Source organism: Varanus komodoensis, unplaced genomic scaffold, assembly GCF_004798865.1.
Source record: "Varanus komodoensis strain SLA01 unplaced genomic scaffold, ASM479886v1 scaffold22, whole genome shotgun sequence".
NCBI classification, from domain to species: Eukaryota; Metazoa; Chordata; class Lepidosauria; order Squamata; family Varanidae; genus Varanus; species Varanus komodoensis.
This window is the reverse complement of record NW_025335606.1, coordinates 18,093,121-18,114,117: the sequence shown is the minus strand read 5'-3', so window position 1 is coordinate 18,114,117 and position 20,997 is coordinate 18,093,121. Positions and strand designations below refer to the sequence as shown.

At 44.3% G+C, this 20,997-nt stretch overlaps 2 protein-coding genes across 6 annotated transcripts in view; one reads left to right on the top strand and one right to left on the bottom strand.

Annotated features, from left to right (window-relative positions):
* Window positions 1-20,997, top strand: part of SYN1 (synapsin I) — a 115,900-nt gene that overhangs the window by 39,225 nt on the left and 55,678 nt on the right. For both annotated transcript variants that reach the window (XM_044431472.1, XM_044431471.1), the window contains exon 5: window positions 109-198. In XM_044431472.1, coding sequence (XP_044287407.1) covers window positions 109-198 — 90 coding nt within the window. The remainder of the gene's footprint in view (window positions 1-108; window positions 199-20,997) is intronic.
* TIMP1 (TIMP metallopeptidase inhibitor 1) lies at window positions 2,427-19,094 on the bottom strand. 4 transcript variants are annotated; one of them, XM_044431477.1, is made up of 7 exons: window positions 19,088-19,094; window positions 12,873-12,875; window positions 11,242-11,378; window positions 8,242-8,339; window positions 7,504-7,621; window positions 5,431-5,552; window positions 2,427-2,735 (listed from the first exon to the last, which is right to left on the bottom strand). In XM_044431477.1, exons 3-7 carry the CDS (start codon window positions 11,369-11,371, stop codon window positions 2,529-2,531), a joined length of 675 nt encoding a protein of 224 aa, XP_044287412.1. In that variant the 5' UTR covers window positions 11,372-11,378; window positions 12,873-12,875; window positions 19,088-19,094; the 3' UTR covers window positions 2,427-2,528. The 4 variants fall into 4 exon arrangements, with proteins under 4 accessions (XP_044287412.1, XP_044287411.1, XP_044287408.1 ...); XM_044431476.1 differs by lacking the exon at window positions 19,088-19,094 and having other exon boundaries at window positions 12,873-12,879; XM_044431473.1 differs by lacking the exons at window positions 12,873-12,875; window positions 19,088-19,094 and adding an exon at window positions 11,993-12,111 and having other exon boundaries at window positions 11,242-11,418.

Below are 20,997 nucleotides of genomic sequence, written 5' to 3'. Positions count from 1 at the left end.
AGCTGCAAAAAAACGATAAAGGAAGAGGGCAATAGAAAGTTAGAATATAAGCTAATGAGAACAGGTCTCTTCCTTGTTCCCTCCTTTACCATGCTGTTCTTCCAACAGTTTGCCCAGATGGTCCGCCTGCATCGCAAACTTGGACCAGAAGAATTCCCACTCATTGACCAGACCTACTATCCCAATCACAAAGAGATGGTAAGTTGGGCTGGAGGGCTGAGGATACCTCCTTCCCTCCTATTTTTTACCAGAGTTTGCACCATCTGATTCATCTTGTAGTTTTGATGACCAAAGAAGCTCCTTGCCTACTTGAAGAGGGGTTATTGGGGGTTTAAATGCTATTGCATATTGTACATTTTGAATACTGAATTAAGTGACATGGGGTGAGATGCCACAGCTCTCAGATTCAAAGTATGTTGCCTCCCTTAATGGGCTCCCACAGGTACATGTTTCTGTTCAAGGTTGTGTCATGACAAGGCTATAGCTGTGTGTGGTGATACTGCAATTCAGATTTGGATTCAGTTTTCCAAGTCCTGGTTTGAACTCAGCATTCTGGAACTAGGAATGTGGGCAACAGCTTGAAGAACTGATGACTGAAGAGCCTACTCTGTTGATGAAGCAGGGCCACTAAGCAAGACCCCCAGTGCTTACAGGGGATCCTGCCAGTGCAGCCTCCCCATTGCAGAGGTCAACATTGTGCACCCCAGTTCAGATCAGAGTCGCAGTGGCTCAGAGTACCCATCGATCTGTTTTCCAGCTCTCTTCTGTTTTGCTAACTCTGTTTTGCTGGGTAGGAGGCCTCCTGGGTTATGGTTACACCTGGTGTAAGCAAGCTACTAAATTCTCTTGCATCTTCAAAGGCAGCTGTAGACACAGATTTTGTTGAGGCAGAGCTCTTCAGGCGTGAGAGAACTCAGGAGGTCCTATTACTGGCAATGCTATTTACAAGATTAAACCATTTTTTAAAGGTCATAAGAACAAATTTAAAATTCTTAGGTGGACTCCTTTGGCTGATGTAGCTGCCAAGCTATACCTGTATCTTTGGGTGAACACAGTAGAATCCTGAACTGAGTTTTAAACTGGTAGTCCTTAAGACCTTTTCAGACTTGGAAAACCTTTTGACCCCATCTTGCAACATGAACCCATTTAATTCATTTCAGCGTTTAAAGTATTTCTTGGTGTGATTGCTCTTCTTATTTGGGCTTTCAGTGCTCTTATTCTCTTTCTCATTATCACACGTTCTAAAGGTTTTGCTTTTGCTCTTTCCTTTTTAGCAACTGCTAGATCTTAATTTGCTCTCATCTAGTATCTAGTAATCAGCAAAATGCATTTGTGGGTGAATGCTCATATCTTCACGTCCACTCTTCCTTGTGTGTCCTTGCCTCTCCTGCATCCCTGTTTTCTTTAGATAATGAGCTTCAGGCAGGGAGTTTTACTTTAATCTCTCTGCATAGTGCCTAAAGTTTAGGCAAAGCAGGAAAAAGCCAAAGCAAGTGAATGCTGCAAAAGGTTGCTACTCTCTTTCTTCCTCAAGCTCAGCTCACACTCTCCAGGAAACACATTTTCCTAGAGCCCTGTAGCCTTACCACCACTGTTTTCTTCTGGCAGACTCTCTCAGTCCTGGTGTGCAGTTGGAGATGGAGGAGGGATTGAAAAAAATCTGTTAAGTTATCCATGAAGCATTCACTCACGAGTATTTCACTGCAAAAAGGGAGATTGTTTTAAAAACATTTCCTGTAGCTATTTTTTATTAACTAGAGATGTATTCTCGCAGAATAATCTAGTGTAGCCTGAAGCACAGCGAGTGATATGGGGGTTCCACTTGCCCTTCCTACTTTAAATGTCACCCTTGGTGAAAATTGAAGCTTATATGGAAGTTACTCCTTCCCACTTTTTATTCCAAATTTAATATATATGGCCATGTGCATTTATGTTATCTGATGTTACTAAGCAGTGAGGAGAAAGGCACTCTGCACATGTTTAGAACTATGGTGTTACATAACTGTTGCACATATTCTGTGTCTGAACACTGGCATTCAACACAGTCTATCTCTGGGGTATCTCGTATTAAGCCACACAAGCAGATTCTGAGCTGTGGTTGGGAGTCTTCTGCACAAAATACAGATGATGGGACACTTGGCAAAGAAGAAAGAGAACCAAGACAGGGGTCATGGTGGGAGGGACTTGGAAGTCCTTCCTGAATGAAAAAGACTCTTTCCCAGTTATTGAAAGCATGTTCTGCTCTAAGCCTCCTGCAGAAAATAAGCCACAAGTATTCTAGTTTTTCTCCAGAAAAATATCTAGAAGTCTGCTCTTAGCAAAAGCTCATATTTTCCAAATTCTGCAGAATTGTTGCATTCTGCTTTAGACACCATGCTACTGAATCCTCAGAAGCTGCACAAATCCTTTTAAGAAAGAAGAGAAAACAAGTTTCAAACTAGTGTTTATTAGAAAAGAGACAACCCAGATACAAGAGTTGATGGGGAAGTGGGTATTCATGGGGAGGAGCATCAGAGTCCATGAAGATGTCACTGCCTCAGGCGAGCCCTACGAAGGGACCCAGGTTCTTGGATGCTCAAGGACTGCCAGGTGCAGAGGCTAGGGCTTTCAGATTGGGACAGGCAAGCCAAACGTTTGGCCTGGAAGTCATCCCATATCCGGGATATGATCCCATCTGTCCACAGGCACTGATTGTTGGAGGAGACAAAGCATGGCATGGCAATGCAGGGCACAACCTATTGTAGAAAGAATGACAGAGATATTAGAAAAAAGTGAGAGAAGTTTCATTTCCTTCCCACCTCTGTTGATGTATCTGCTTTGCCATGCCCTAATTTGGGAAGAAACACTCATATGTGTTCGTGGAAAAGAGGTTTATTAAGAACATATATCATTGTTTACAGTTTTTTTAGATGACATCATTGTTGTCCATGTTAACTTGTAGTTTCTGAGAGCAGTTCCCCAGGTTTCTTTAGAGCAGGGAAAGTGAGATACTATTGTTGAAAGTGAAAGAAAATGTATTTTCCTGCCAGCTAATTCCATTATTCTGCTATTGTACAGTGCCACTTAGAGGTTATATAACAAAAAAGCAGGACAGGAAGAATGTATGTAGAGTTTTCATCTCAAAAGTGGAAGTAGATGCATCAGATTAACAGCCTTGTTGTAAAAAAGTTATAGAAGTACTGTTGTACACTGAAGCCTCAGTAAAAAAAGCATAGTGCCACAAAGATTTCAGGTCTAATATTTAGCAGGAGACACATTTTAACTTGAAAGACTAAAGTGATACTGACTACGCTCCTTTGTTCACTCCATCATGATCCAAGGCATCAGCAAAGAGTGCTTTACCCACTCCTTTCCCATCTGAAACTGCAGATGGTTTTGACAGTACTACCCCATTCATTATTGTTCACTTCAGCTGCTTGCTTTGTTTCTCTGTGTCTTGGAAGTTAACAGAGATTGGCACATACTGAACTTCCATAGATTCAACAAATGGCTGGCACTACCCTGGCACCTGGATTTCTTTTAGCTCTTCTTTTTTTCAGTTATTGAGGTATTATGCACAACCCCACAAAAGCTGCTCATCTGCAAAATGTTTGACTAGCCTGCACAGAGGCTATGAGCCAGTGTTTCCAAGGTGGCTACAGATGACTGCCCCTCCCTCTGCTGCTGCTTCTGTTAAGCAGGCTCTTGGGAGACCACATTCCCTTCCTGCACAGCCATCAGGTAAACCAAGTGAAACCATGAAGGGGAAATGGAGGAAGCAGTCCCTCCTCCACCAGCCCACTTACATGTGTGGAATTCCTGGTTGCTGGTCACTGCCAAGTAAGTTGCTGAATACAAGGCTAGCTTGCTGTGTCACTCCTAGGACAAAGCCATCAGTAAGGAACTGCATCTTTTATTAGGCTGTTTTCAGCCAATGTAGTATTGCAGTGACTTTCTAACTCTCTGTATGGTTGAGTAGGCAGATGATGCTTTTTGGTGTGAGTATTGTCCCCTCCCCTTGCTGATCTTCCTGCAAACAGAAGATCTTTTAACTGCTGTTGGATCCCTGTCACAGCACATCTCCTAGGGCTTCTCTACACGAGGCATTTATTGTGCTCTCGTGATCCTTCACTCACGGAAGTTTGCGAGGCCTTTTCGCGACGTCATCCTCATCCAGTGGTTGTGCCGCACCTTTTAGCAGTTTCTCCTGTCATTGCTCTGAACAGGGAAAATGTATTATTTTTACTTTTGCTGTGAACGCAACACCAAATGCTGGTGTACTTTTGCCAAAGCAGTGTGTTCTGCTATCCTGTGGGAGGTTGGGGGTGTGGTTGTGATGTCAGCACTGATGAGCCAGTGGAAGTGTTCCTCCATCTTGCCTCATTTTGCCCAGCTGCTCCATGTGTTTGCAGTAGGCTAAATGTTCTTGGCTTTTCCTCTGCCCCCTTTTTCTTTCTGCAAGGCTGGTTCCATTGCAGCAAAGGGGTGTGTGTATATTTGTGGTGGCAAGAGAAAGTGCTCAATGTGCTGGGCATTTGGAGTGAAAGGAGCAGGGAAGCAGGTGGGTGTGAGAAAGGATGCAAGGGCATTTAAGGGGCTTGACCAAGCCCAACTGGGAGTCACTTCAGTTCATTTCCCCCCACAGATCCAAAACTTTTCTCTCTCTTCCCCTTTCCCTGATTTGCAAATGGCCCTGCCTCTCCCTTCTGAAACAATAAAGTTTTCAGTCTCTTTTTAAGCCTTCCAGATTGCTTCCTGTGTCCTCTCACTGAAGAAACAATTAGCTGAAGTGCATGTGTACCCTGAATTAAATTAGGTTATCTTCAGTGGCCTTACAAGTAAATCATATTGACTTCAGCAGAACTAACTGCTAAAGAAAGACTGTGGGGGAGATGACTGTACTAGCGTGATTTTGGGTGGAGGGTATGTTAGTGGTAGCAAAAGATGCAATGAAAATACTCTCTTCCCTCCCCACCAATAAAGGTATATCTGGATAGGAATTTGCAGCTGAGAAATGGCACACTATTGAAGTACTGCCATAGTATTCTTATGTAATACCTCCCACACAAACACACGTACACACAGAGGAAAGAGCAGAGGAACTAATGAGGGAAACTGTTATGCTTTTCCAGGTTATCTGGTGGTTGTCTTACTTTCAAATGGAGGAAGGAGGGGAACCTGCACAGGAGCCCTTGCCTAGTAGGCTGCTGGGCTTGTTTTTGGGGAAGCACTGCACTTCCCCAAAAGGGAGTGGCTTCAGAATGATGAACTGTGATTTTACTGCTGTGCTTCTGCGGAGATGCGCTTGGGAAGCTTTGCCCACATGTGAAGAGTTTGAAAGTGCTTCCAGTGGCTCCAAAAAATGAGGGAGCCCCATGATGACACAGAGGATCAGCACAGTGCTGGAATAAAACCCTCATGAAGAGACACTTCTAGTGGCCTGATACTCACTGTGCAGTTGCAGCCCTTGCTGTACTCTGAACTCAGGCCTCGTTTCTGTGCAACAGAGAGCTGAGCCCATGGCTGGATGAAGGAGCAAGCTGTTATCATGACACGGTCGCCTTCTAACATCCCTGTTGGAGGTAAAAAGACAGCAGGAGATACGACAAGGCTGAAAATGGAGAAGAATGGCTTGTCCTTGAATAGAAGGAGAGGCCATAGCTTAGTGGAAGAGCACATGCTTTGCATCCAGGTGCCTCATTAGGAATGAGCAGGTGCCACCACCAGCCTTTGTTCACAATACTGGGTCACATGGTCCAATGGGCTGACTCAATGTCACATGATGTCTTAATGTTACTACCCAAAAACACATTCTGGGGCCATCTGTTATAGGTAATATTTCATTATTTGGGTTTACCCTGGTCAAAGGCTGGAAAGTAAATCTGTAATATTGCACATCTTCATGATCATGAGCAGGGCACTGTATACTCAGCCCTTACAGGGATGGTGAGGGAATCAGACTTCTGTGCTTAGGCACTGCACATTCTGTGCCAAGAAAGCTGAATTCAGTGACCTGAATTAATGGCACAAATTGAGTTATCTTGCATAAATTATTTGCATAGTGTGGACTGGCTTTTCTAGTCATGGCTGGAGGCACAAAGCCACATGGAATGCAGGCAACCCTCAAGTTACAAACATCTCAGTTATGAACTTAGGAATGAACTGCCCCATAGCCTATTAATTAAAAAAAATTACTGTGGAAAATTGTTGTCACTCTAGGGAGAGAGGAAGCCAGAGGGGCATCTCTGAAGTAAGGGGAGAGGAAGTGAAATGGGAGAGAGGGAGGCTTCTAAAGCATGCCCTTCTGCTCTGCCCATTCAGAGAGGGAAATCTCTCTGGGATTTCCGTGCTGCAAAGAGGAGGCATTAGTGAGTTTGGAGTGGGAGGTGGGCTTGAGATATTCACAATTTTTCCATTTTCAGTGGGGTCCTGTACCCCAATCCCCGTGAATATATAGGGCCAACTATACATGATCCAGCTTGCATACAAATTCAACTTAAAGGCAAATTTCTGTTTGTAACCCAGGGAGTGCTGTACTTATTTTCTGCCTATACATGTCTTATTTAGAAGCTCTTTCTGGCTTCTAAGACTTCATCAGACATCATCTGCACATTTTGAAACACATCTTTAAATCTGTAAGGCTACATGTGGAGGGCTTTGTCCAGTTCTGGCTACCGTGTTTTAAATATAATCCATTCCTTCAGTCATTTCAAACAGGTTTAGGTTTCATCTTGAGATCTTTCTTTTGAAAAGTCTCGCAGCTTGCCCTTAACCGTCTTGTACTGAGGTGTCCAGTGAGGTCTTGCTTAGCACTGACTTCCTTTTCTTAGCAAAGGGTGTTTCCAAGAGGGGGAGCTTTTGTGAGGCATACATCTGAACAGCCAGATTACACATGGGCTGATTGCTGGTCTCTGGGTGGATGGTCAGACAGACCATAAAGACTAGTGTGGACCTCCCAGCAGCTGGAGGTAAAGGCTGGCAACTTCAGCACTGAACTTGTAGGTTGACTGGTACTTCTTGCACGAAGTACTTTTTCCTCTCACTTTTTATTCTTATGCCAACCCAGCCTGAGCAAGTTTGATTTATAAATGTTGGCATCTGAGGTGGAAAAGCCAAAAGGTACCTTCCTCTGCTGCATGGTATGCATTTACCTAAATGGCCTAATGGAACTCCAGAGCTGCTTCCTAAAGCATTCACTTTATTCCAACTACATTGGGCCAGACCTGGCACTGGAGGAAACAGCCATTTTGCATGGGTCCTGGGAAAGTTTAGGTTTGCTGCACAGTTTGGTCAGAGAGTGTTTCTGCACAAGTGTAACATGCTCTTCTCTCACCACCAAGTGCTATTGCTGGTCTGCAAAATTCTAAGACTCCATTGCATGGCTTGCCCTTGTGGCAAATGTGTTCTTCCCTTGATTGTCTATGAGTGGAGCCGTCATCAGTCTTCTTTTAGACAACAGGCGCAACACTTGAAGTGAGTTTTAATTGCCTCAGATCTTTTTCAGCAATAGGTAGTGTTCCATACCTGTAATGATATATTCTTCTCCTTTGAGAGTACCCTTGTGTTCATATCCACAGACGCTTTCCATGGCAGGGGTGTAGAGGAATTGAACATCTTGCATATGTGCAGGAGCCTTGTATACCTGCAGAGAGATGGAGATGGATGGGAGATGTTGTTTACTGACCAGGAAGGGTTAGCATTGGGACAGGTTTGGGTCAGGGACTCTTAATATGATGGGAATTTCTAGCCAGTCCTAGCAGAAGCCATTACTGGCTTTTGCTGTCTCTGGACATGAGAAAGCCAAGTTCAGATCTCAGTTTTAACATGAATTCCTTGAACAAGTGGTCATCTCTTGGCTTCTGTTTTGTATCACCTATTCAGAATGGAAATAATTGATGCATGTTTGATTTAAATGTAAACCAGATAGGGAAAAAATGCACTGATTTAGGGAAAATGGGAATTTAATCACAAATGTAGATTAAAATAATGAAAAATGAAAAATTCCTGATTTTTGGATATGAGAGACATCCAGTATATTTTGTGCTATAAATATTTTCTTTGTAAATACAGATATAGAAGCTCGCAACATGCAGAATTATTTCTTTGCATTGAGGTATATTCATGTATATAAAAGAGAATTGGATAGAAAGATGGATCTTCTGCCAGTTCTTTCCTGGCTTCCAGCAGTCCCATCAATGGGAGCTTTAGAGAATGCCACTGGTGGATCTCCTCCTATGTTCCCCTGCTGTGGGAGGTACTTACCTTGGTGGTTTTGATCTCATGGCGCATCCACCACACAGGTTCTCCTATGGAGATGTTTACAAGCTCTTTGGTGACACCCACAAATTTGGCCTTGATCACTATGAAAAAAGGGGGGGGGGATTGTGAGTTACTTGACATTTTTCCAGCTCTCCACCATGACTGACATGCCTTTAGTGGAACCTTAGAAACTTAGGCTAAAATTTGACTTATAATTAAAAAAAAGAAAGAACTTTCAGACCTTATCATTTCAAAGAAAAATTTAACGCTGTGTGGGCATTCTGCTAAAGTCTTAGAAGGCATGGGATTTGTTTACTCTGTGTGCGAAATTACTTTGCATGTTCCGCTTCCCCTTCCAACCCTATCCCTTTTCTTTCCATCCTCCCACTCTGTATGAAGGGTCTTCTTCCTTCTTCAGCCAGTGAAAGAAGAACTGAAAATGTTAAACATAAAAATTTTGAATGAATGAAGTTGGGGCTTGAATGGTATAATATAAACCTAAAAAAAGAAATGAAAGAAAATACAAGATTTTTTTCAAATTAAAAGCAATGCTTTTAAAAAATTATTTTATTAAAATTATTGATTAAATTTATTTTAAAATTATTTTAATGGGTTAGTTTATTTAATTAATATAATTTAATTTGTTTTTTTTAAACAAGTTTTATTCTCAGTAAACCTAACACCAAAAAAAAAACACAAAAACTAAAAACAACATCAATCATCGGAAACATCGGACCTACTGGGTCAGCCCCCCACATTTTTTCTCTTCGTTAAATTATAAACATATTTAAATCTATGCAAAGCCCCATTTCTCTAGCCAATAATAAAAATAGTCCCAAGTTTGACAGAAGTCTGTATCTTCTTTCTCCTTTAATGACAAAGTCAATCTATCCATTTCTGCACAGTCCAAGATCTTTTTTAGAATCAGTTGGTCGGTAGGTGGCTCTTCACTCTTCCAGTGTTGGGCTAAGTATATATAATTTAATTTGAATGCTATTAAAAAGTAAACACCAAGGAGCCTAATAACAGTATCTGAATTTTCTACCACATATTTGAAAGTGATAGATTTTTGAAAAGTTTTAAAAGTTATTTTTAATTTTTTAAAGCTAAGTTCATATGTAGATGTCTTGATATGTAGCTGTCTAGATCAAAACCTTGAATATAAGCTGTACCATATAACACCATCAGAGGGCAGTAGTAGGTATGTTCACTTATTCAGTGCATGCCATTTCAGGTCTTTAACATGATTTTAGAGCACTTTAAGGGAGTGTTATTACGCCTAAGAATGGAAATACTTCCACAAATGGCTGGAAAGGATACAACTTCAGCATACCATACCATAATACATGAGCACATTTCCATTTTCACTGCCAATTTTTTGTTATATCTTTTGGCCTAGACTTCTGTGCCATTAATAGCAACCTGGCCTGGAGAAATCTAGTAAGGAAAGTTTTTCCCAGCATAGAGATTAAAGGCTAAAATCTTACACCCATTTACCTGGGAGTAAGTCCTGTTGGAATTTACTTGGAGTAGACAAGCACAAGATTTCACTGTACACTAAGACTGTGGATAGTTCTTTGGTTGTGAGCATTCACATCTGACAAGAAAGTGGGAGCCAAACATGCAAACTACAGCAAACCCTTGGCAAAACCTGTTCCTGTATGTGTTGGTATTTAGTTGGCATTATGTTGTTAAAAAAACTCTTAAATAACAGGGTGTAGACATGCAGGTTGATATACGAAAGATGCAGGATGCCTAGGCTTGCCAATATACTGGCCCGCAAAAGTTTTCCACTGGTCTGTTTCCTTGCATGTGCCATTTGTGGCCTGGCTGTAGCCTAGCCTCCTTGGGGTTGTTTGCATATTATGCAGTTTGAATATGCAGGCAGTGGTGTGTGTGTAGCTTACTGTATTATGTGAACCTGGCAGCATGGATTGTTTGAGGGGGCAAATAACTACCCCCAAAATATCCTCATGCTGGATTCACATGATGTAGCAAACCATGGCAAGCAAGTGTGCCAGGCAAAAAGAGGTAGATGTGGACTCCTGACATGACCTGACAGATCCCTCATCTAATTTAAGTCACCATGGGCTGTTGTGTTTTGTGAACCTGATCAGAGACTCATTAAGTTGCAAAGGACCTCAAAGGTCAATCTCATCAACCCACCCCTGAGAGGGTGGCCATCTGCTACTGCAGCATTCCTGACATGAGGTCAGCTGGTTTCTGCTTAAAATCCTCTGGTGAAGGACAGTGGTTCACTTTTCATGGTGGACTATTTGAGTGTTGAACAACTTGTTTTGTCAGGAAGTTCTCCTTAGTGTTGAGTCAAAATCCCCTAAACGAACCAGTTGCTTCAGGCTCATCCTGTCCTCTTTTATTACATTGCATTTAGATCCTTTCTTTCTTCCTCTTGTGAGGAACCCAAGACAGTTTATGTAGCTCCATTTTTTCCTCATAACAATGACCCTGTGAGGTAGGTTGGGCTGAGAGTCTGTGCCTGGCCCCAAGGTCTGCCAGTGAGTTTCATGGCTGGTTCCCAGTCCAAAGCTCTAACTAGAACACTGCAGTGGCTCACATGCACACTGTGTAACTTGCTTCAACTGGGTGCCCTCAAGATGTTTCCAATTACAACTCCTAATTTTCCTGACTAATGGCCTTGCTGGCTGGAAATAATGGGAGTTGATGTCCAAAACAACTGGGTTGAATCTATTTGGGAAAGACTGAAAAACATGAAAGGACTATCCTTCTTCCTTTTCTCTTTTAACAACCCCTGCCCCACCACTTCAGAAATGTCAGTTCTGCTGTGCTTATTTTCAACATGCAACTGAGGCAGTGGCTATTTACAAGCATGCATGTAGTGATGTTATAGATACTGAGGGTAATAGGAAGGGGATATAGGGACTGGGAAAGGATCAGGTTTCAGGGGAGAAGTGGTGCCTGTGGGAGGTAGCATAGGAGACAGTAGGGCAGGAGAGAAAGTGCATTAACTGCAGCAAGACTCACCAATGTCAGCATTGCAGTATGCAGACTGGGGGTGTCTAGGAGCACAGGAGCAGGCCGTTGTGGGGTCCCCCAGCATCATGAGGAGGAGGAAGCTGGTTGCCAAGATTCCGTATACTTTAGCTGAGTCCATTTTTTTCCTTTGCAGAGAAGAGGAGGGAAAAAAATGACAGAAGTAACCTGAAAAGCAGAAATAAGATTTTCTGTCAGTAGAGAGATTTTAAGCAAGAAGATTCTGAGCATCAGCTGCAAAATAGGGAATTCATTGACTCTGGGGGAGCAACTGATGACTGTTTCCAGCAGGGAGGGAGAGGGGAAAGGCTTTCTCCATTTCTAGCTGAACAAAGCTCTTTATGTCCTGGTTCGTTTGTTACTAGGATAGGACAGGATAAAGAAATGAAGGCTGAATGATGAGAAGAATTAACTCGGTAGGACAGTTCCCCACCCTCAGTGTAATTAGGATCCCTCACACCCCCATCTTGTCACTATTTCGGAAGGAGGGAACCTTAACAGGGCCTGGGGGAGCTAGAGGCTGAGGACCAGAGGCGAAGGGTAATAGGTCAATTACCTGGCCTAGCAAGAATTTTAAGTGTCAGGAGAAGAAGACAAAGGGAGTTAATGGAACTTAAGTTGGAGTTGAAACCTCTGTTGGGGCTTGGACTAGGGAGAGGTCTCCCCTACCACCCCAGCACAGGAAACAAGGTCTAGGTAGAGCTGTTTGCTGCGGAAGAGCCAGGCTTCATTTCTTCCTTACCTTGCTCTGAGTAGTTCTCTAGGCGTCTCCTGCCAGTCTAGGCTGCGGCTCTCAACCCTGTTGGCGGTATTTAAAGCTAATCCTGCTTCCCTCTCTGCTCCCCCTGCTTTTCCTGTCCCGATTGCCAAAGGGGCGTGACCAAGACAGCCTGTGGTTTCAGCCCTAGAGCCAGCCTTGCCAGGGCGGGGTGCTTCATTGCCTGATGATTCCAGCTTCAGAGGAGGGAAGGTGGGGGCAGTAGGAAGCCACTGATGCCTCTGAGTAAAGATTTGATGGCAAGAGTTGGATTACTCACTTCAAGAAAACTGATGGTGCGAGTTGTCTTCTAGGAGGGGTCAGTGTGTAGTTATGAGGGTGCCCACAGGGTGGCACCATAGAAGGCCCTGGCTCTATGCTTCAGGCTTTGGCATACAGAAGGCTGCATTTTTCTAGAACTCCTTGTTATTAAAGTGTGCTGTTCCTATACATGACAGTTCTGCAGCTAGAGTCTGCTCCCATAATCCTCCAACTATCTCTGTTTGCAACTATGTGCATGTCACTGAAACTGACACTGAATCACTAAGATGTCACTCACTTTATTGGACCAGCCTATGATTTTAAAGCAGTGCAAGCAGTGTAAGCTTTCTAGTGGCACAGAACTTCTCTGGTAAAATGAGTACTTAGAAGACAGATCATTCCATCTTTGAGTGACTCTGATTATTTAATTTGTTAAGCTTGATGAAGAAGGTTTTTTTTTTTAATGCAAAAGCTTGCTGCTTCTTGAAACTGTTAAGTTGCTTCAGGTGCAAAACGTCATCTCATCAATTAAATGTCTGGAAGCTTCATTCGTTCCCCGAACACAGTGCACCATACCATCTCTCTGCCTCTGTTGTACTTGTACCCTCTTCTTCTCTTGGTCTCAGGGTGGGCCTAAGACTCCCCACTACTACTAAGTTGGCATGTACATTTCATTCCTGTTTTCCAAGAAGAGCCCCACAACATGTGTTCAAAGTTACTAAGTGACATGTGCTTCTCTCTGTCAGGGTTTGAACACCCTTGCAGAATGCACAGAAAGTCTACAGAATGGATCCAGGGGAGTACTTTGAAGGGGCTCAGTGTGGGATGCAGCATAGCAGTTTTAATTAGTGACACACAAAGGCACACCCAGCCACATTTTGGGACCTGTCAAGAACTCGAGGAACTTGTTTTTGTCACTTGTCAGTTGGGTTCTGTGTTTGGCTGTCAGGATCACAAAGTTGAGCATGTTCTGCCATGGTGCATGTTAGGCTATCTTTCTACTAAAATATGGAAGATTTATACAGCTTTGGCTGGCTGGCTGGCTGTCTGGCTGTCTGGCTGGCTGTCTTTCTGTCCCTTCCGTCCTTCCTTCCTTCCTTCCTTCCTTCCTTCCTTCCTTCCTTCCTTCCTTCCTTGTAAGAAGCCTTTAGGATCCTTTTGGGATTGAAAGTGAGATACTAAGTGTTGTAATAAATAAAAATGAAATTGTGCTTTTACAGTTAACTCCAGCTTTATTTATTTATTTATTTATTATTAAAACATTTTTATGCCGCCCCATTCGCCGAAGCCTCGGGGCGGCTTACAAACACCCCAAATACAAACACTTTAGTCTCACCCCAAATAATGTTGTATGGCCATGTGTTTCTGTAGCCATGTTTCTGCTATTGCTGGCTCTGGGTTTATGTTGAGTCCAGCAGAACCATTACAGAGTGTCTCTTGTAATTGTGCACTGGTTGATGATTCAGGAGATGGGATTCTGGTCTTCATAGTTAGTCAGGAAATGCAACTCATAACATCAGTAAATGGCTAGGGTCACAGGGAAGATGTTCAGAGGCCACTTCAGAGCAATTTCTGTTCATATTTTTGTTCTGGATCTGAAGTTGTATATGCAAACCTTCTACCTTACCTGCTTTCTTGGTTTGGACTGGAACATCCAGTTTGAGGAAAATTAAACTGACAGCTCTGGGCTAATTATGCTTACAAAAGCTTCATTGGAACATGGAGGTGCTTCTACTCAAATGCTGAGGCACACTGCACTAGGAAAGGCTGTCCCACTTGCTAACCATGGTTAAGAATTTGGGATTTCCCTGAAGAATCTGGTATTACTTCCTCCTCCTCTGCTTTCTTTCATTTGCACAGTTAATTGGTTGCACTTATTTTAGAGGTTTGTCTAATCCTGGATAGTTCTAAATTAAGATTTATAAGAGGGAACTTTTGTGACATCCATAGTTACTCAAGAGTGAAGAGAGAGTCACTTTTTTGTACTTAGGGACATGCAGCTGTTATGTATTGCCTCCCATCTTATACAGCTGAATGCTGTTATTCATTGAACACAGGGCCCCTTTTTGGGGCTGGTTCAGATTTCACATCCAGGAAGCTTCTGAGCCATGGTTTGATCACTCCCAACACAGAATGTAGGGGATGAGACATTGACACCTGGGGACAAGGGCTAGGATTGTGGTCATTGTCAGAATAGCTTGGAGGCCTGCTCTGAAGAAAGCTCTCTCACCTATAGTAAATCTGTCCTGCTACTTCGGGCACAATGTGAAAAGACAAGACTCACTGGGAAAGACAATAATGCTAGGGACTGTTGAAGCCAGAAGAAGAGGAGGACCAACTATGAGATGAATTGAGCCCATCGAGGAAGCCACAGCCTTGAGTTTACAAGAGCTGAAGACAGGACATTTTGGAGGGCATTTATTCATAGGGTCACCATAAGTTGGTGCATGCAAGAACGATCAACTAAGCCCTTTGCTAAAAAAATTATCCAGGAATATTCTGGATTTTTTTCTCCTGGAAAAGATTCATAGAAGTTCAGATTCTCCAGAATCTGTGAAGGAATGTCTGCATTATGTTTTAGAGGCCATTGCTACAGAGCTTTCAGAACACCATCCTGCAGGCAATTGGAACTGATGTTTATTTGCAAAGACTACCCATCTAAAAGAGTGGATTGGGTGTGATTCACAGGGAGCAGGACCAATCCTGTCAGAGCTTATAAAAGATGTCATGGGCTCAGGTGATCCTTGTGAAGGGACAGAGGACCTTAGGGGATTGACTTTTTCCAGGAGAAGACGTTGAGCCTTCCCTTTGCGGCAGGTAAACCATGTCTTAGGCATGAGAGCCTCTCAATTCCATCCCATGGACATTCATTATCTGTGAGACAGAACAGGTATTGGAGAATGGAGGTTTGGCCTGCTGAAAAAAGCAGAGTTCAAAAGAGGAGAGATGACCTTCTCGTGCATCATACAGCATTACCTTTCCACATGGCTCAATATATCACCTATGCTTTGCCCTCATCTGGGGAGAAGCAAGCAGTGGCCTGGGGAGTTAAGGTAACCCCACAGTTGCTTCCCAGGTGGCTGTCCCAATCCATAGTCTCACAATATGCCCAAGCCAAAGAGCTCTTGATTATGCTGCCCATTCTGCAACACAGACATGTTGCCAGAGTTGCCGCACAGCTATTTTGTTCTCTGCATTAGCCCAGAGACGGGTGAGTGGGAGGAAGGAAGGAGCTGAGGTAGATGATAATGGGAGCTGCATTGCCAGGACCACTTTTTATGTTCAGATTTGAGAAGATGGTGTCAAAGAGCCTTTTGTCTTGGGTCACAGAAGAGTGAGGAAAGTGGTAGAGCTCTATTTTTTATTGGGACTGGCCTTTTACTTGGACCTCTTTTATGACTTGAACCTCTGCCTTGTGGCAATGCTTTAATCCTCTGCCTCCATGCCATCTGCACAATACATTGGTGCAGGATATGTAACCATCAGGTTTGCAGAGAGTGGGCTACACCCTTTACCTGGACAGGAGGGTCTCCGAGGTGAATGACTGGCTTAGGGGGTGGTGCCAGAAGGAACGCTTCGGGTTCCTCGACCACGGCACTCGGTTTCTTGCCAATGGACTTCTGGCAAGGGCCGGGTTACACCTCACGAGGATGGGGAAAAGGTCCTTTGGAGGTGCTCTAGCAAGCTTCGTCCGGAAGACTTTAAACTGAGCCGGGGGGGGGGTCAGGCCCCCCAGAAATGTGTCTGCACTGGACAAGTGTGGGGAGAGGATCAGGGCTCTGTGACCAGGGTTTTAGAGGTACTGCAGGGACTGACAGGACTCCTACAGAGAGGGGCCAGGTATCAGGGAGGATGGGAGGAAGGAGGAGGCTGGGAACTCCAAGGAAAGGAAGTGGTGGGAAGGAGTTGAGGTGCATGTACACCAATGCTAGGAGCATGGGTAATAAGCAGGAAGAGCTTGAAGCTCTCCTGGGAATAGGAGAGTATGATCTGGTGGGAATCACAGAAACTTGGTGGAATGAAAGGCAAGTCTGGAATGTGAACATAGAAGGGTATCACCCTTTTAGAAAGGACAGGAAGGGAAAGAGAGGTGGGGGCGTGGCTTTATACGTCAGGGAAGGGATAGGATGCAGTGAGATAGAATGCAGCACAGATGGGGATTCGGTAGAGGCAGTCTGGGTGAAACTTAGGGAAAGAGACCTGACAGTGGGGGTAGGTTATTGCCCTCCAGGTCAACTTGAGACCCTGGATGACGTCCTGACAGGCCAGATTCTAAGGATATCTCGGGGGAGAGACACAGTAATTATGGGAGATCTCCTGGATCTAATATCTTCCGGATATTAGCTGGGAGACTCACTCAGCGGTGACATCCAGGTCACATCGCTTCTTAGAAGCTATAGAGGGAGGGTTTTTCACACAGAGGGTTCAAGAGGCGACGAGGGGGGGAAACATTCTTGACTTGGTCTTGACCAATAGGGAGGAGCTGATAGATGAAGTACAGATTAGGGGAGCTCTGGATGCGAGTGATCACTCCATCCTTTGCTTTGAGATCAGGGGACTGGGGACGTGCAGCAGGTCGAGCACTAGAAGCTGGGACTTCAAGAGGGCCAACTTTGGCCAACTGAAGGCCAGACTGGGGAAAGTCTCCTGGCATAGGTTACTGGAAGGTAAGCAAGTTGAAGAGGGGTGGATGTCACTCAAAAGGGAGGTTTTGGAGGTGCAAGCCTTGACAATACCTCTAGTCAGTAAGGTGGGGAGACGGAGGAGAGTGCTGCCATGGATGTGAAAGGAGGTGGATAGAGGGATTAGATGAAAAAGGAACCTCTGTAGGAAATGGGTACTGGGGCAAATAGACAGAAGGGTATACCGGGAGGAGGAGGCTCGTCGCAGAAGGATTCTTCTCAAGGCTAAGGCTGATTACGAGCTGAGACTTGCCAAAAATATCAAGATCAACAAAAAGGGCTTCTTTCAGCATGTAAATAGGAAGAGGAAGGGGAGACAAGTGGTGGGACCACTAAATAAGGAGGAAGGAGATCCAGTGACTGATATGAGGGAATAGGCACAGATGCTAAATGACGATTTTGCCTCTGTGTTCTCCCCAAAGCAGGACGGGGGATATCCGTATAGGAGATTAGATGAGGCTGGGGACTTAGGGGCACAGATTAGAGTCACCCCCCTTGAAGTCAAGGGGCTTCTCAGGGCATTGGACATTACAAAGGCGCCAGGCCCTGACCGGTTACACCCGAGAGTACTTAGAGAGTTGGCAGGGTTTCTCTCATGCCTGCTGGCCTCCATTTTTGAGGCCTCGTGGAGAACGGGTGAAGTTTCAGAGGACTGGAGGGTGGCATCAGTGGTCCCAATTTCAAAAAGGGTAGTAGAGGGGACATGGGGCATTACAGACCTGTTAGCCTTATGTCCATTTTAGGAAAAACAATGGAAAGGCTCATAATAGAGAGAGATCTAGTGATGCTAGATAGGGAAGGGAGGCTGGCAGCCATACAACACGGCTTCGGCAAAAACAGGTCCTGCCAGACAAACCTTGTGGAATTCTATGACAAGGTTTCGAGATGGCTGGATGGAAGGGATGCAGTGAATGTGGTATACCTGGATTTCAGCAAGGCCTTTGACAAAGTGCCCCCTGATACCCTGGTGGAGAAACTGAGGAGTTTTGAGATACACCAAAGCACAGTCCGGTGGATTAGGGCATGGTTGACTCACCAAAGCTCTGTCCTGGGGCTGATTCTGTTTAATCTTTTCATTAACGACATGGAAGAAGCGGTGAACAGTCTGCTGATCAAATTTGCAGATGACACTAAACCTGGAGCAGTGGCCACAACTGAGGAGCAGGTACTCCAGATCCAAAAGGATCTGGGCAGACTATGGAAGTGGGCAGGAGACAACAGGATGGCGTTCAATGTGGATAAGTGCAAGGTCTTGCACTTGGGGCATAGGAATGGGTGTCATAAGTACAGGTTAGGGGACAAGTGGCTGGAGAGCAGCACTTGTGAAAGGGACCTCGGGGTACTGGTTGACTGCAGGCTAAACATGAGTCAGCAGTGTGATGCGGTGGTCAAGAGGGCGAACGCCACCCTTGGTTGCATAGCCAGAAGTGTGGCTTCTAGATCAAGAGAGGTATTACTACCGCTCTACACGACTCTGGTGTGCCCGCAACTAGAGTATTGTGCTCAGTTTTGGGCCCCTCATTACAGAAAGGATATAGCCAGGTTAGAGTCAGTGCAGCGTAGGGCCACAAGGTTGGTGGCCAGTTTGCAGGGGATGGGGGATGAGATGAGACTGAGGGAACTGGATCTCTTCAGCCTGGAGGAGAGGAGACTCAGAGGGGATATGTTAGCGACATACAGGTATGCGAAGGGATGTCACACGGAGATGGGTAGAGACCTGTTCTCCCCTGCAGAGGAAGGCAGGACGCACTCCAATGGAGCAAAGCTCGGGGGGCCAAGGTTCCATTTGGATGCCAGGAAGCACTTCCTGACAGTTAGGACCCCGAGGGTGAGGAATGGGCTTCCACGGGAGGCGGTTGAGGCCCCATTGGTGAGGGTGTTCAAAGATAGGCTGGACATGCTCATGGTGGGTATGTCGTGAGCGGAGCCAGCTGGTGCCAGAGCTCAGACTGATGGCCCGGGAGGCCCCTTCTGACTCGCTCTGTTTCTATGTTTCCTTTCCCCCTCTCATTCTGTTTAGTGTAGGCTGTAATTAGTGCTGTCTTTTAAAGAAGCCCAGAAATGCTGTTGCTGATGTTTTTTACTAGGCTACTAAGCAGCTAAATGCTTGTTCCCATGGTGGCCACAGGAGAGGAACCCTCTTCTCTGCAGTTTCTCCCAGTCCAGGTAATTGGAGAAGGAATGGAACTGGGGGCCATACTTTCTTTTCTCCACAGTCAGCATGTAAATTGAGGAAACAGCAGGGGAAAGGAGAGATATTTTTCTTTGCCCACCAACCCAACCACTTCCATCTAGGGTTGTCCTGTGGCTGAATTACTCTATCACTTGAAGGTTGAATGGCCCTGTCAGTTCCTGGATAAAAGTCATAGATAAGGAATCCCATTTCTTGAAACATTTTCTGCCAGTATCAAATGATAGTAGCTTTCAAGTGACACATAACCCTGATTGCTGATCTTCCTGCAAGCATAAGATCTGTCAATAGTTGTTGCATCAGTCACTGTCTCCATGCTAATCCTTCAGATGCTGCCCTTGCTGTAGGATGAATGGACACCCTTTTTCTGTGCAAGACTCAGTTCTGATAGTGGCCAGATGAAGTTGTATATTGAGATAATGATGAGACCACCATCCAAGTTCCTTTTTGAGAGGTGAAAAGGGGAGCATAAGATAATAGCAACCATGGATATAAAGTGTACCCAAATGGAGGTATTTTCACTGTTGTTTGTTTTGACCAAGTAAACTCAAAGCTCAGTTCTGTATAACAGTCCCAAATTTATTTCATTACTAAGGTCCTGAAAGTGTATCTGAGATAGTGTACATCTTCACAACCATTAGGAAGGGGGTGTCCAAGAAAGGTGAATTTTATTACCTAGATAAATAAGGCAAATGGAGCTGCTTTGCATGATTTTTTGGCATTAAGTTTTCTTAGATATTTAACTTTTTGTATAATTTATGCTGGCTTTGCAAGTCATAACTGCAGATAAGAGACTATGTGGGATCTCTACCCCTGGACATTGTATTCAGCAGGCATTGCCCATATGTTGTCAAATGCATCTCTAGAATCATAAAGGCTTGTATCCTTGGTAAAGAAAAAGGTTTCACTAGTTCCTTAACATGGACAGTGTATTATGTTGCTAAATTGCCTTTTCAATAAGGCATGCTGATTTCTTTTAATTTAAAGTGGGGGCATATTGTTTGCATTGTTTATTATAAGCAGCTTTGAGGCCAGCCTAGACAAGCCACTCACTATGTGGTAAGCCCGTTTCTGGGTTGTGCTACTTCACCCTGCAGGTGGGAGCTCACATTCTTGAATGGTCCTTCATGGAAAGAATTCACAGCTCATAGAAGACAGGTAGAGGAGCTCTAAGCCCAGCTGAGCCTTCTTCATGGCATGCCAGTTTTCTCTGTGTTGCAATTGATACCCTCCACCTTGATTCAACTACATGTCCAGTTTGGAGGGGTATAGTTCTGATAGTATTTATAGAACTGATTTGTCTCAATCCAGCTTGAGTGTGTGCAGCAAAAGTAAGTTTTAAATGTTCTAAATAAATCATATACAGTATAAAAGTATGTAAGATATAGTATATTAAGATGTTTGTTACGAGGAGCAAGGCAGAGAAAAGGCCAAAATATTACCAGGACTGCTGGATTTGGTGCTTTGACTATGAATGTGTGAAAAATCTGTTCTGGGTTTGGGAATTCATCGGCCTTACTAGGATTCACTCCCTGGACTCTGGTGGCTTTGAGTTCCTGCTGAGCCTGCCCAGTGATCACCTGACACTTGCCAGAAAATGAGCCCCATATGAATGCTGCACAAGCACTGTGCCTCTTCTGTATCTATTGCAGCAATTGCACATCTTTTTGCCGCACGTGATGAGGCATGTAATATAGAAGAAGGTTGCCTGTTACTCAACCTTCATTTTGTGAGCATTTGTAGTCTTCCTTGGCTCAGCTTGCTTTTAAAACAAGGCTTAGTATGAAAGGAAGTCCACAAATACTAGGAAATGGATTCTGCAGAGCTTCGTCTTGACCCTAGCTTTTACCATGGAG